The sequence below is a fragment of the Alligator mississippiensis genome, chromosome 2, assembly GCF_030867095.1.
Source record: "Alligator mississippiensis isolate rAllMis1 chromosome 2, rAllMis1, whole genome shotgun sequence".
In the NCBI taxonomy this organism is placed as follows: domain Eukaryota; kingdom Metazoa; phylum Chordata; order Crocodylia; family Alligatoridae; genus Alligator; species Alligator mississippiensis.
Genome location: NC_081825.1, coordinates 235,629,681 through 235,643,236, shown reverse-complemented (window position 1 = coordinate 235,643,236; position 13,556 = coordinate 235,629,681). Strand labels below are relative to the sequence as shown.

The window sequence follows — 13,556 nt, the reverse complement described above, 5'->3', positions numbered from 1 at the left end:
GTATCTTATTGCTGCAGTGCTCTGCTACTAATGTACCACAGTTTCCTGGCACACCCTATAACTGCATTATCCTCAGAATAGTTTACTGCAGCATCTCCTGGTGACTTATTGCTGCATTATCTCAATACTACTTTACTGCAGTGCCATATGTTACCTTATTGCTACATTTATCCTGATATTTTTATGCCGATGTGCTGTAATATCTTATGACTGCACTACTCCAATACTACTTTACTACAGTAGTCCATGGTACCTTAGCACTGAGTTATACTAAAAGTACTTCACTGCATTAGCCTTGGGTACCTTATTACTGCCTTAGTCTAACACTGGCTGCATTATCTTATGGAATTTATCACTCTTACTTGCAACATCAACTGGACACCTTAGCTTCTGTGTAGCCAAGCATTACTTTCTTTGCAGCTGTATTTCACAGCAATAGCCCTGTAGTGATGGGAAGCTTTATAAATGGCTTCCATGCTATTGAGATTTTAAAAAGCCTTCTACCCTGCTAAATGGAATAAGGCCTTTCCCTGAAACAACTCCTTTAAGAGCATGCATGGGAGTGGAAAGCTGGTTTCTAACTCATCTTCAGAACTGTGAGGTAGTTGGAAGACACCAGACACATAGCAAAATAGTAGGATTGCTGTCTGTGATACCCAGCAGTCTTATTGAGCAGAAACAAATAGCAGCACATAGTATGAATAATGCCATTAAAAAAAAAATCAAGAACACATTTTATATAGAAGTAGTTGCATGTAAATTCCATTGTGCTTCACGAGAGAGAGACAGACACACAAGGAGCAGTTGGTTCATACGTGTCCCCATGAAGAGGACACGTCTGCTGTTATGTTGCTTGCTTTTACAGAAATTTAGTCAGAAAACTAAGTGTAAAGCTCTGTGATCTCCAGAGAATACGAAGCTGTCTCCGCTCATCTAAATATTACTGAGCAGATTAAGTTGCATGAGTGTTCATTTAACTAGCAAGCTGTTCAACATCTAGCCCCCCTAGTGTATACATGCAGGCACTCTCCCTGTGTCTGTAAAACTTCCTTCCATACTTAAAATACTATTTACACTGTCCATATATAGAGTATTTCCTAAGGGTGAAATTCAGCCCTGTCTACATGAATGCCTTGCAGAAAAGGAGTGGGAAGGTAGGTGGGGGCAGGAGGAAGAAGCATCAGGGATCCTCTTTTACAAGACACTTGCCTGTGTCCTAAACATAATATTGACTCAAATGCCCCTGACTGAGGACAAGGACAGACTTCCCTCCTCCCTCCATATCTGCCAACATCTGGGCTCACCAGGAAGTGTAAGGAGAGCAGTCCCCACCCTTGTCTGTAGGCATTGCATGTGTCCAGTGGGGCAGAGTACCTTTGCTCAGCTGCTCCAGCTTCACACACTTTTAGGACCCATCATTCTGGGGCAGAAGGGCCCACCTTAGTGCCAGGAATCCAGTGAGAATAAGGGGTCATAAAAACAGACATGGCCCTCCTCTCCTGCTCTTTGTTGAAAACACAGATGTGCTCAATGACTTTTTTTCCATAGACATCCTCCTTGTGAACACTCTGTGGGGACTGACTGGTAATGTCACACTAGTGCAGGGGGCAGGACTGAGATGCCTCTGTCCACAGACCATGCAGTAGCTGTCATACAAAGGTATTATTAGTTTGGGGCATAAGCAAGAGTGGTTTTTATCAAACTCCAGTGGTGTGTGCCAGTGATGTTGGGTTCTTCACAGAAAAATCATCACCCACACTCTGGAAACAACTGGCCATTCATTTTCAAGTGGAATGGCTAGGAATACCTTGGAAGGCAGACACGAGGGCATATGGCTAGACAGTTGAGTTGTTTGTGCCCATGCTGAGTGGGTGAAAAGAGGACAGAAACTAGACACGGGGAAGAATTATGTAAGATTTTTTGGGGTGGCCAAACATCATCCAAAGGGCATGAGGCCACAAGCACATACATGCGGATATGTAGCATTTCTGTAAAGTTGGAAGAGTTCAGTTTCAGGATCTAGGTTAGCATACTATTTAACATCAAATATCACTTTTCCAAATTCTACCATGCACTCTCACAGGCAAAGCACCTCATCCAGAACTTGCTTAAGCAAAACTTCCACTGATGTATCCTGCAAGCTAGCAGGAGCTACCTGGAAGACATAAGAAGTGCTTGTGGGACATTTCATTTCATTAAGGAAGGAACGAATGGGAAATCTTTTTTTTTTGATAGAAATGATGGTATCTTAATTTTTACACTGGATACTGGGGTGACATGCTTCAGAAGTACATAATGGTAGCTGGTTAGCCAGCTAGATATACATAGATAGACAGTTTTGCTTAATTAAGAATGCAGGATTGGACCCATGACAGACTTTTTTTTTACCAGGGGCACAAAAAGAGTACTTGCCTTGGTAGGAATGAAAGTCAGCAGATGTGCTGTTCTGTATGTTCCAGTTCTGAACCACTTGCTGGTTCATGAACTTCAAAGTATCTCATTGTTTATAAGGCAGTGTTTTATGAAGCTAAGTAGTTCAGTCACATTTGGAAATGGTTGGTTTTGGGGAGGTTTTATATCTTGACTATATGCTGCAAGTGAATACAGGTTGCTTTATACTTCTGCAGCTATTAGACTTGGTTTTTATTATTAGACAAATACATATCTTTACTTCAGTTAGTTCTTTCAAGTCCTTCCCCACTGCCTCCTCCTCCCTCCTTTGCCTCCCTGACATATCCCTTAGATCTTACTGAAAACAGTTTTGGGAAGCCTATTGTATCACTTTTCAAACTGTACGCTTAGGCTTGATATTACACAATGCTTCATCCAATTCCCATTTTCCTTACACTGTTATTTCATTCTTAGAAATGGCACTTCCCACTGGAGTGACATATCTGAGAATGCAAGATAGGACCTAGCTGTGTCCACTATTGTATAGAAAGAGTCATCTGGCACCCAAACCCCTGGCTGATTCAGAACAATCTTCTGACCCACCTCCAACCCTATGAGATTCCCCTCTCTAAAGGCTGAATATTGCTCTCAGTTACACCCATGTGAATTTTGGGTAATTGTAGTTAAGTCAACACAGTTTAACCTGAAGAAACAAGGGCAGACTTCACCTTTTGTGTTTGGAGGGATTAGGTGTTTTCCCTAACAGGTTCAATTCAATCCATTTAGAATAAAAGTTGAAAAATAATCATTGCATAAGAATGGAAAAATCTTTAAATAAATAGGAAACCAAATACAGTATAATACCTTCAAATACTTTATGCATGTGTGTGTATGTGTGGCGATGTGTGTGTGCACATGTGTATTATACATCTCAAACATTGCCTGGTGACCACTGGGTAGAGTCATATTTGCACTGATGTGCATGCACAGTAACTCCAGTAAGTCAGAGGATTTACATTGTGATCAGTTTGACTCTGTGGGCTGGATCATCAGCTGGTGTGAATTAGTTAAGGTCCACTGACTTCAGCTGAGGATCTGGCCATGCACTTTTGCCACCAGCCCTTGAGAGGACAGCAAGCCAAAAGAAGTGGTTTTCCCACCATTATTTTAAAAGAGGAGAGGAAATAAAAAAAAATATTGAGTCAAAGAAATTGCTTCCGTCTGCAGCAGAAATGAATTAGACATTTTGTTTTGAGCAGGCGAAGCAGCTTCTGGTAGATATTTTATTGGATCCAGATGGCCACAAGAAAGGGAACAAGTGGGTGGTGGGGACAATAGTGGCTTCAGTTACAGCCGTGTTTTTACCAGGGAGAGAAGAGATGAAGGGATAATACTGATGTTGCTCAGCTCTTCTTTCTCTAGGTTGCAGTTAGGACTGGTTCCTTAAATAATAAGATACTAAGCCCTCTGCCTTGTTGACCTTCTGTATACAGTGCAGCGTGCTCCTCCAAAACCAAGTAGGAAGCAAAGTACCTTTAGAGAACTCAGTGCTGTTATAAAGCTGTACAAGTAAGAAAGTGTTGATGTAAACTATGAAAAGAGGAACCTCCAGTGAGCCGATCTCTCCATCTTGCTCTCCTTTTTCTCCCCTCTGCTCTCATTCTTTTTCTCTCACTGTGACCCATTCTCCCCAAAATGAAACATCCTCTGCGGAGGTTGACTGCAGCTGTTCGTCAGGGTTGTCAGCAATGGCTCGCTCAGCTGAAGCTGTCAGGAGGACTGCATCAGGCCTGTGAGGCGCTTGCCCGCCAGAGACTTTCCCTAGAGGAACAAACAAACAAGCAGAAAAAGAGAGAGCCAAACATGTGAGTTAAGCTGCTGCACAGGAAAAATAGGCCAGACTGCTCAGTCAGTTGATCTGGCAAGCTGGTTCTGTGACTGATAATGGAGAGCAGGAAACTGAAATGGCTGAAGGTTGCAAAGATATCTGAATGCAGGGGCAGGTGCCATACCCTAGGGCCGCGGTGGGAGTATGTGGTTTCCTGCCAATGCCAGTGCTTACACAAAGGCAGTAAATCTGAGGTTACAGTGCTCTTGGTATTTAACCACTCCGTCTAAAGTCACATCGTGTATCCATTCCTTGTTTATCTCTGTGAAAAGGCAAGTAACACTGGTGTCAGTGTGCTGTGTGTCCAGACCCTTAGAGGTGTTTTAATCACTCAAGGTGAGATAATCTTTCACACTGTCTCATGACAACTCCTCTTTCCTGGTTCCCCTGCTTTCCCCTTTCATGTCCTTCATTCCTTCCAAAGCACTGAAATGAATCTTGCATTTCAGGGCTATGATCCTTCACCATGTAAAGCACGTAGGAATTTTACCATGGACTGCAGTGAGCGTGAGATCAAGGGTAGCTGCTGGAGGATGCCCCTTCCATATCTGAATTGCTTCACCGGCTTATCCCATATGATCCCCGCTCTCCTTCACTGCAGTAAACTTCTATATCAATTACGCCTCGTTTTTGTGCCTGTTAGGAGATGTATTTTTTAAAGGGATGCTGTTAACTTTTCATTTAGCCAGATTTAAAAATAGAAGTTACAAGTAGGGTCATGTACTATGTGAGTTGCCAGATCTCCTTGGCCTTTCTTTTTTTTTTTGGTGGAGGAAGGGGATTGACAATGATACTTTCCTTTTATCATTATTGAAATAAATATGGAAGGTGCACTCCTGTAGGAGACTCCTGCTGTATCTGGCAGGTTTTTTTTTTTATGTTACTGTAATTTGTTGCTTTCTGAAAAAAAGATCCACAAAAACAGGAAGAGACAGTAAATTTGATTAGACACAATTTGCAGTCAAATTAGGTAAAATGAAGCAAGTCAGATTAATTAAACTCTGTTTACAAAGTAAACACCCTGAGAAATAGAGAAGAATGTTTCATTGTCTGATGTTGCCTAACCATAGTTTGGAATAGTAGGTAAACGATAGGTAAAATGATTAAGGACAGGCATTTTACTTTTTATGTCAATGTGCATCTTTAACTATACCAATAAGTAACTTGTATATGCAAACGCAGTCCAATTTGCCATCCTTCCAAAGGTCAACAGATTGTTGTAAAAAAGCACCCCCAACACACTGCTACTGTTCAAAATGATTGGTATGTGGTTGGTTTTCAAAGCTTCATAATTTTTCCTAATTTTGAAGTGAACTGGTAAATGCACTTCATTTTGCAAAGGACTGATTCTCGCTGAGTAATTAGTCACTGACCAGTAGCTAGCCCAGAAGTGCTGCTGTTTAAAATTATACTATATTATATATAGTATATATATATATATATATATATATATAAATATATATATAATTTTAATAATATATATATAATATATAATATATATATATAATTTTAAACAGCAACACTAATATAATATATTATATAATTACTTATATATATATAATTATATCTATAATATAATGTATTATATATATAATATATATATATTAGATTTTTCTCCTGCTATAAAATCAGCCAAATCATTCTCAATATATTTTAAAATCACCTTTGGGCAAAGCTCAAAGCCAGAAAACGTTACTTAAACAAGAGAATGGCTTTCAGAACATGAGGGATGGTAATGTTAATGCTTTCACAACCCATACTCTAGCTGTTATCATTATTCCAGCTGTTCCATAAGAACAGTAAAGAAACTAGACAGCAGCTGGATTCTACATTTTGCTTAACATGTTGGTCTTACCATTGGTTTGGGCAGCTCCTTCGAAGAAACCCTACAAAGATTTGGTTTGGTAAAATAACTACTAGATTAAACTTATAGTTTAGTTCAAGTCTGCAGCTTCCCTGGTGCAAGGAAAGTGATGGCAGTTGCTGGGGGATAATTCTAGGGGGAAGAAAACTGACTTGCAGAAAGCACAAGCGTATTCCAGCTCCTGAACTGAGACATGGCAACACAGGCATCCTCTTCCCAACACCCCATCTTGTTGCCATATTCAAGGGCCCATTCTAAGGCGGGGGATGGAGGGGTCCATACTAACACTGATTTTAATGTATCCTTGTTTAAATCAGAAGGAGGAGGAGACTGCTGTTGCCAATGCCAGGCAGATCAAAGAGAAACTGACAGCAAAGTTAGTGGTGCCTATCTTCAAGGAGAGGAAAAGATGGATGTGAACATAGAGACTGCGTACGACCCACTGGAGTAGACTCAGAGACTGTGTAGGACTGGGTATGACTCACTTGAGTAGACAAGCATGGTGCACCATTAACTGCCTTACAGGCGAAGGCATAAAAAAAAGACATTGCCCCGTGTCAGCAAACTCCATCGCAAAAATGCTGTACAACAACAGCCAGTACTCAAGCAAGCAACACAGAGAAATGATTAAAAATCTGACTCATGAATAACTTAGATCACCCACCACCAATCTTAATTTAACTGCCCCCATCTCTGACAATGAGTTTGACACAGCTATTAAAGTGATCAAGACTGGCTAGGCTGCTGGTTCAGATAAAATATTTCCAGGCTATGTTATCAAGCTTGGAACCACAGTGAAAAGATGGCTCCAGAAATTCATGTATAAATGCCTAGAAAGTAACAGACTTCCAAAAATGTAGAGAAAAGCTGATATCAGTGCTATCCTGAAATTCAATAAACCACCAGAGGATCCAAAGAGCTATTGACCTATCTCACTATTCTAGGTTGCATGCAAACTCATGTAATGCAGAGCTTCATCCTGAATAGAACAGAGAACATCATCGATCCCTAGCTTCCAAAAGAAAAAGCTGGCTTTCAGAAAAAGCAGTGTACCACTGACCAAGTTACATTACTTATATCCAACATAGAAAACAGATTTGAAATGAGGCAGAAAACAGGCATGGTCTTTATTGATTTTACAGTCACCTATGACACTGCTGTGGCATCAAGGCCTCAAATATAAATTGCATTCCATGATGCCTGACTGCAAGCTATGCACTGTCATCATGAACATGATCGCCAGAAGATCATTCAAACTCACTTCCAGACAAGGAACCCTGAAGAATGGAGTCCTCCAGGGGTCAGTGTTAGCATCAATACTTTTCAATGTATAGATCTCAGACTTCCCGCATACAACACCTAAACAATACATTAATGTTGACAATGTCGCCATAGTAGCCCAAGAAATACACATGACAGAACTGAAAAAGGCACTGAGTACTGTCATGGATCTCATCACTGACTCCACAAGTGGCACTTAAAGTTGAACATCAATAAATCAGTATCATTATTCTTCCACCTGGATAATTGTCAAGCCCAGAGCATGCTGAGTATCAGCATAGGCAACCACATCCTTCCCTATGAGCATACCCCAACCTACCTAGGAGTCACATTAGACTGTTCTGTCACCCAACACCACACTTAGAAGGTCTGTAGTAAAGTCTCTACATGGGTAATTCCCTTAAGATGTTTAGCCAGCATGATATGGAGTGCCAACTTCAAAGTGCTCAGAACCACCGCACTTACAATATTATATGCTACAACAGAATATTGTGCTCCTGCATGGTCTAGAAGTTGTCATACTAAAATGCTTGACACTGTACTTAACAGTGTGCTGAGACTCATAACTGGTGCACAACTTACACACAAACATATGTACTTCCTGTATTCTTGGGTATTAGACCAAGTGACATAGAAGACAGACCCTAACATCATTACTGACAATAGAGGCAAGAGATGATGAAAATCACCTGCTCTATCAACTGCAAACTAAAGACTCAAACAGATGGAGGCTTAAGCAATTTAAAAGTTGTAAACCATTTCTACGTGAAGCCCAGAAGCTCCTGGAAGAGATTAGGGATACTGAAGCAAACCTACAGGCAGCAAAAGAGTGGGCCCACCACTGGGAAAGGTCAGACCTATTTCTACAGTGTTTTTTACCAACACCAAACAAGTCCCCCACTGGGGTATGACTTTGACAGAGAAGTGTGGGCCAAGATGAACAGATTGAGATCTAGATATGGATACTTCAAAACAACACTTCACAAGATGAACACCTTGGATAGTCCCCTGTGTGAGTGCAGAATCCAATAAACAGCACAGCATTTAATCGAAAGCTGCAATCTCTACAAATGCCCAGAACGGGTAGATGGAATCTGTATATTGAGTGATAATACCAGGCAGTGGCTCATAGATTTGGAAGTTGATAACTGACACAAAAGAAAATGACCAGATGCTGGTAAATCACTAGCAGAGGTTAGCCTTTGATGACCTTTGATGTAGTCACAGCCTGGGCTTGTTGCTAAGAGCTGGTTCCTTCCATTGGCAGTGTTTTTCAGTAGTAGCTCTAACCTTTTATGGGCAAAAAGATCGTTGTAACTCAGAACACTTCCTGCGAAGTGTTCTCAGTTACAGCGGGGAGCTGCACTTCTGTCTGTACCCTTAGATTCTCTTTCCATCACCAAAAATACTTGTTATTCATCTGTTTGGGTACCTCAGAGTACCTTTCCAACATTCATTCTTAACATGACAATTGACTGGAATTATCTTTTGAATTGTCATATCTGTAAAATGGGTGTAGTTTTTATTGTTTAAAATGGCTTGCACCTGTTAATCTGATAGCTCAATAGCCTAGTGGCTCAGATCCTTAGAGCTTATCAACAGACTTATCTTCCTCACCCCTGTGGCAAGTTACGGTTTGATTCAGTGACTTGTCCAAATTCACATGCGGGGGTAAGGGGTGGATCTACACGTGTGCTTTACTGCCAAGTTTACTAATTATCTCCCTACTAAAGCATCACTGTCTACATGTGTGGCGCTATTAGACTGGCGTAAACTAATTAACTCTGTAGGATAGTTGGGCATCCCACTACAGAAAGGATGTGGACAAATTGGAGAGAGTCCAGTGGAGGGTAACAAAAGGCCTTTGATCTGGTATCCCACGATGTTCTCATGAGAGTATTGGAGGATTGCGGGCTTAACTGCTTGTTAGTTAGGTGGGAGGAAGCTGGCTGCAAGGTGGGACCTAGACAGTTCTAGTGAATGGATCTGTGTTGTCCTGGTGAGAAGTGGCCAGTGGTGTCCTTCGGGGTCCATGCTTGGTCCAGTGCTTTTCAATATCTTTATCAATGATTAGGATGTGGGATGTGATTAGGATGAGGAGCTCACTGGCCAAGTTCACCGATGACCAAAGGCTGAGAGGGGACTTGGTAACAGCTACTGCTACATCAGGGGAATACATCAAGGGCTCGGCGAACAACTGTTTACCAGGACACTCTTGGGGAAAGCCAGGAGTAATGGCCACAGACTCCTAGAAGACCATTTCAGGCTTAATGCTAGGAAAAACTTCTTCACAGTTAGGGTGTCCAGACTGTGGACTAAGCTCCCTCCAGAGGTGGTGCAATCACCTACCCTGGAAATCTTCAAGAGGAGACTGGATGGTCACCTCGCTGAGGTCACCTGATCCCAGTTGTCTTTCCTGCCTAATGCAGCGGGGCTGGACCCGATCTTGTGAGGTCCCTTCCAGCCCCTTACAATCTATGAATCTATGAACAAAAATGGTGAGGGGACTGGAGGACATGACTTATGAGGAAAGACTGAGGGAACTGGGCTTATTTAGTCTAGAGAGGACAAGACGGAGGGGGGATTTAATAGCAGTCTTCAACTATCTGAAGCGGGGTTCAAAAGAGGATGGAGCTAGATTGTTCTCAGTGGTGGTAGATGACAGAACAAGGAGCAACAGTCTCAAGTTGCAGCAAGGGAAGTTTAGATTAGATATTAGGAAGTATTTTCTCACTAAGAGGGTAGTAAAACACTGGAACCGTTTACCCAGAGTGGTGGTGGAAACTCCATCTTTGGGGGTTTTGAAAACCCGGCTAAACAAAGCTTTGGCTGGGATGATCTAGTTGGGGATGGTCCTGGTCTGAGCAGGGGGTTGGACTAGATTACCTCCTGAAGTCCATTTTGACCCTAACTTTCTCTGATTTTATGCTTCTTTTTACTCCTCCACAATGCACATGTAGACTGTGATCAGGGCTGGCTGGGTATGAGGGTGCTAAAGTGTGGGGGGCACACACAAAGATGCTACACCCAGGAGCAATAAACTCTGGCAAGAACTGCACTGGGGTTTATTCAGGCATACTAATTTCATGTGTAGATGCACCCAGGAAGTCTCTAGCCAAGCCAGGAATTGAATATAGGCTTATCAGGTGCCAGGCATGGAATGGGAAGATAAGTCTGGATAAGGCTGGAGCCTGCAGCTAGCTTCCCCTTGCAGTGGACCTGCCTCTTTCCAAGCCAGTCCATGTTTCAGAATGGGAGGGGGGAAGGGGAGCAGAGGGAGCTTGTTCTAGGGGTTCTCCAGCCAACTCTGGAGGGTTGAGTGGGTGAATTGGAGCCCCCACGCCTTGGGGCAGGGGACGGCCTCCAATACACCCACCCTCATCCTCGAAATGGGGGCTGAAAAACATCTGAACCAAACTTCCTCCGCTCCCTTTCCCCCCTCCAATTCTGAAAACAGCCTGAGGCTAGCAAGCTGCGTAGACAGAAGTTACAGAAGATGCTCTGTTTTGCAATGAGGGGTCAGATTTTCACCCGATCAGCCATTTTTGAAGCTGTTTGCAACTGCGTGCTTGTGTTTGGTCACAGCTATAAACTGCTTTCTGTGACCACATTGGGTGAAAATTGTCACTTCTGTCTGAGCCCTAAATGAAAATTTCTGATCTGAAAGAGAATGGTACCAAAGTTCAAAAGTGTTCAGGTGTGCAGCTTTGGCTCATCTCAAGGCAGAGATAGGGGGTCATCCATAACATTTGGTTCTGGGTTTGAACATCTATAAAGGATAGGGGATTATTAATATCCCGGGGGCTATTTTGACTTCTCTGTTCATAATAAACCTTTTTCCTCCCTTTCAATTCTAGAAATTCTAGAATTCAATTCTACAAAATTCCTGCATTGAATATGAACAACAGGGGACCAAAATATAATCTCTCAAAGGCCAAAATACTGGGCCAAATCTTCAGTACAACTCCATGGTAAATCAGCATGATTCTACTCTCTTCCTGGTGATCTGCACCAGCTGAGGGCCTGGCCTACACTACTTGTTGCCTTTTTAGTTCATTGTTTTATTGTCCCAAAGTCCTGTGGGGAAAGTCACACATCCATGTCATGTTCCTGACTGCTGCGTTTTGCATTTGGAGTTAGCTGACATATAAAACATATATTACCAGGCAACTCCTTTGTGGCTCTGCACCTGGCAAAGCAAATTATTCCTGCATTATGTTAGAACCTTACTTCCAAATCCACCTTTCTCTGTTTGTGGAATGTGGCTTATGGCCAGATGTGCAAAAATGGGGTCGGTGTGTGTTTAGCACAATCATTTTTGTATTGTGTTGTAATCACTTGTGTACCCCCAACACAACAGGGGCTCCTCAGGACAGGCAGAGGTGGGCAGTGCACACCCTGCTGCGAATGAACTGCAGTGTGCTTCTTACATTTGGCTGCGTATTCATGGAGTTTACCTTTATGGGTCAGTTTCATCGCCTCACTTGGAGATGTCACCGGGCTCCACTGATGAATGGGATTCTGAAAGCTGAGTGCTCACATAAATTCTGTTACATGTCCATGTAGTGACTGTACGTGTCAAGATAAATATTCAAGATTTATAGAAAAGGTGTCCACTAGTATGGGTTTATGTTGAGTTGATCATCCAGTATCATATGCTCTTTCTGGGCCTTGTCCAGTGTAAATATGAAAGGCAGTCAAAAGCAAGACTGTTTTTTGGAGGCCAGATACGGTTAAAATGGTTCCAATTAGGTATGATAAATGCTCCAAAGGATATTTTCAATAAAATCACATAGTCCTTACTTAGCCCAAATTCCCTCAATGCGATCTTTAACTAAGTGAGGAGTGCAGGGTATGGCTCTTAGTGTGGACAGGATGGCAAAGTCTGGCACTATGAATCTGCACTTCCTTGCTAAAGATTCCAAACAAAGTATAGAGTTTTTTTTCTGCAATTTGTATCACTTCTCACACATTCCTACCTCACTTCAACCCACCAAAGGAGATGAATCATGGTATATTTCCAGGAGAAAATTATTCAATCCTGGCTGGTTTTAGGCAGCATGCCCGTGTGCGTGCGCACGCACGCACGCACGCACGCACGCACGCACGCACACACACACACACACACACACACACACACACACTTCACTCTGTCATACACATATGCTGATCCACTTGAGTTTAAAATAGACAGGGACCTGTCTATAAATTTTTAACAAGGGCTGAAGCTTTAAAAAGAAATCTTCTAGAAGCTGTTCTTATGATGGCAACAACTGTTGTAACTCAAACATCATATTTCAGTATTAGCATGCATGTGTAGAGGCCTGGACAGAAAAAGGTGCAAGTTCCCTTTTTAGCTCTAAACTACTGTACTTTCCTGTAGGTTTTAAGAGCCGATCTAACCTACCATGTCCATTGCAAAAGGATAAAAGTAGTACTCAGCTCTGTTTCTGCAGCAGCGTGAGTTTGTTATCTCTGAACTTTATCTCTAGCTAGCAGTTGTTCTAGTGTGGTAAAAAAAAACCAGAATATGCTACTAATGGTGAAACAGTGTGTGATTTGAAGGTAGAGTAACCCTTAGGAGATTTTCAGGAAAGCTTTCAAGAAACATTCACAATTTATGTTCAGGGTCTGACTCTTGACTCTACAGTCCATTTTACAGTTGGATCAGCTATGCCATGCAGAGGCTCAACCTTGCAAGGTGCTAAGCAGCTTCACTTCTTGTTGAAGTCTATTGAAGTATCTCATGAAATGTTTTACATCTTCTGGGGCTGGGCATTGGTTGAGATCTGCTGAACTGAAATTTAAAATTCCACTTACATTCAGTTTGTTAAATAAGTGGAATACAGCAATTAAACCAAACTGCCTTGGACAGGCAAGGAGTCAAATGAGAGGAAACAACATCAGACTGTCTACATGAAAAGTGAACAGCATGGGTTTTGCATGTTTGTGTGCTGTGTTCTTCTCTTGATCTTGCTTTTTGCTAACAAAGTATGCAACCAAGCCAGTAATTCTTAGAGCTGAGAGCCTGGAAGGAGGTTCTGAACTCATCTTAAAAAAAAAAGCCATTATGTCTCATATTTGTGGCTTCACACTATGTTAATGTGCTCTGGCCAGCACAGAGCTCAGTCT

General features: G+C 42.1%; 1 protein-coding gene across 4 annotated transcripts in view; it reads right to left on the bottom strand.

The window, feature by feature from the left end:
- Positions 1-3,242: 3,242 nt before the first annotated feature.
- RGS6 (regulator of G protein signaling 6) overlaps positions 3,243-13,556 on the bottom strand; it is a 600,794-nt gene continuing 590,480 nt past the window's right edge. For 2 of the 4 annotated variants that reach the window (XM_059722918.1, XM_059722919.1), the window contains exon 19: positions 3,243-4,212. In XM_059722918.1, coding sequence (XP_059578901.1) covers positions 4,049-4,212 — 164 coding nt within the window. In that variant the 3' untranslated portion in view covers positions 3,243-4,048. The remainder of the gene's footprint in view (positions 4,213-13,556) is intronic. The other 2 variants (XM_059722920.1, XM_059722921.1) reach the window with 1 other exon arrangement.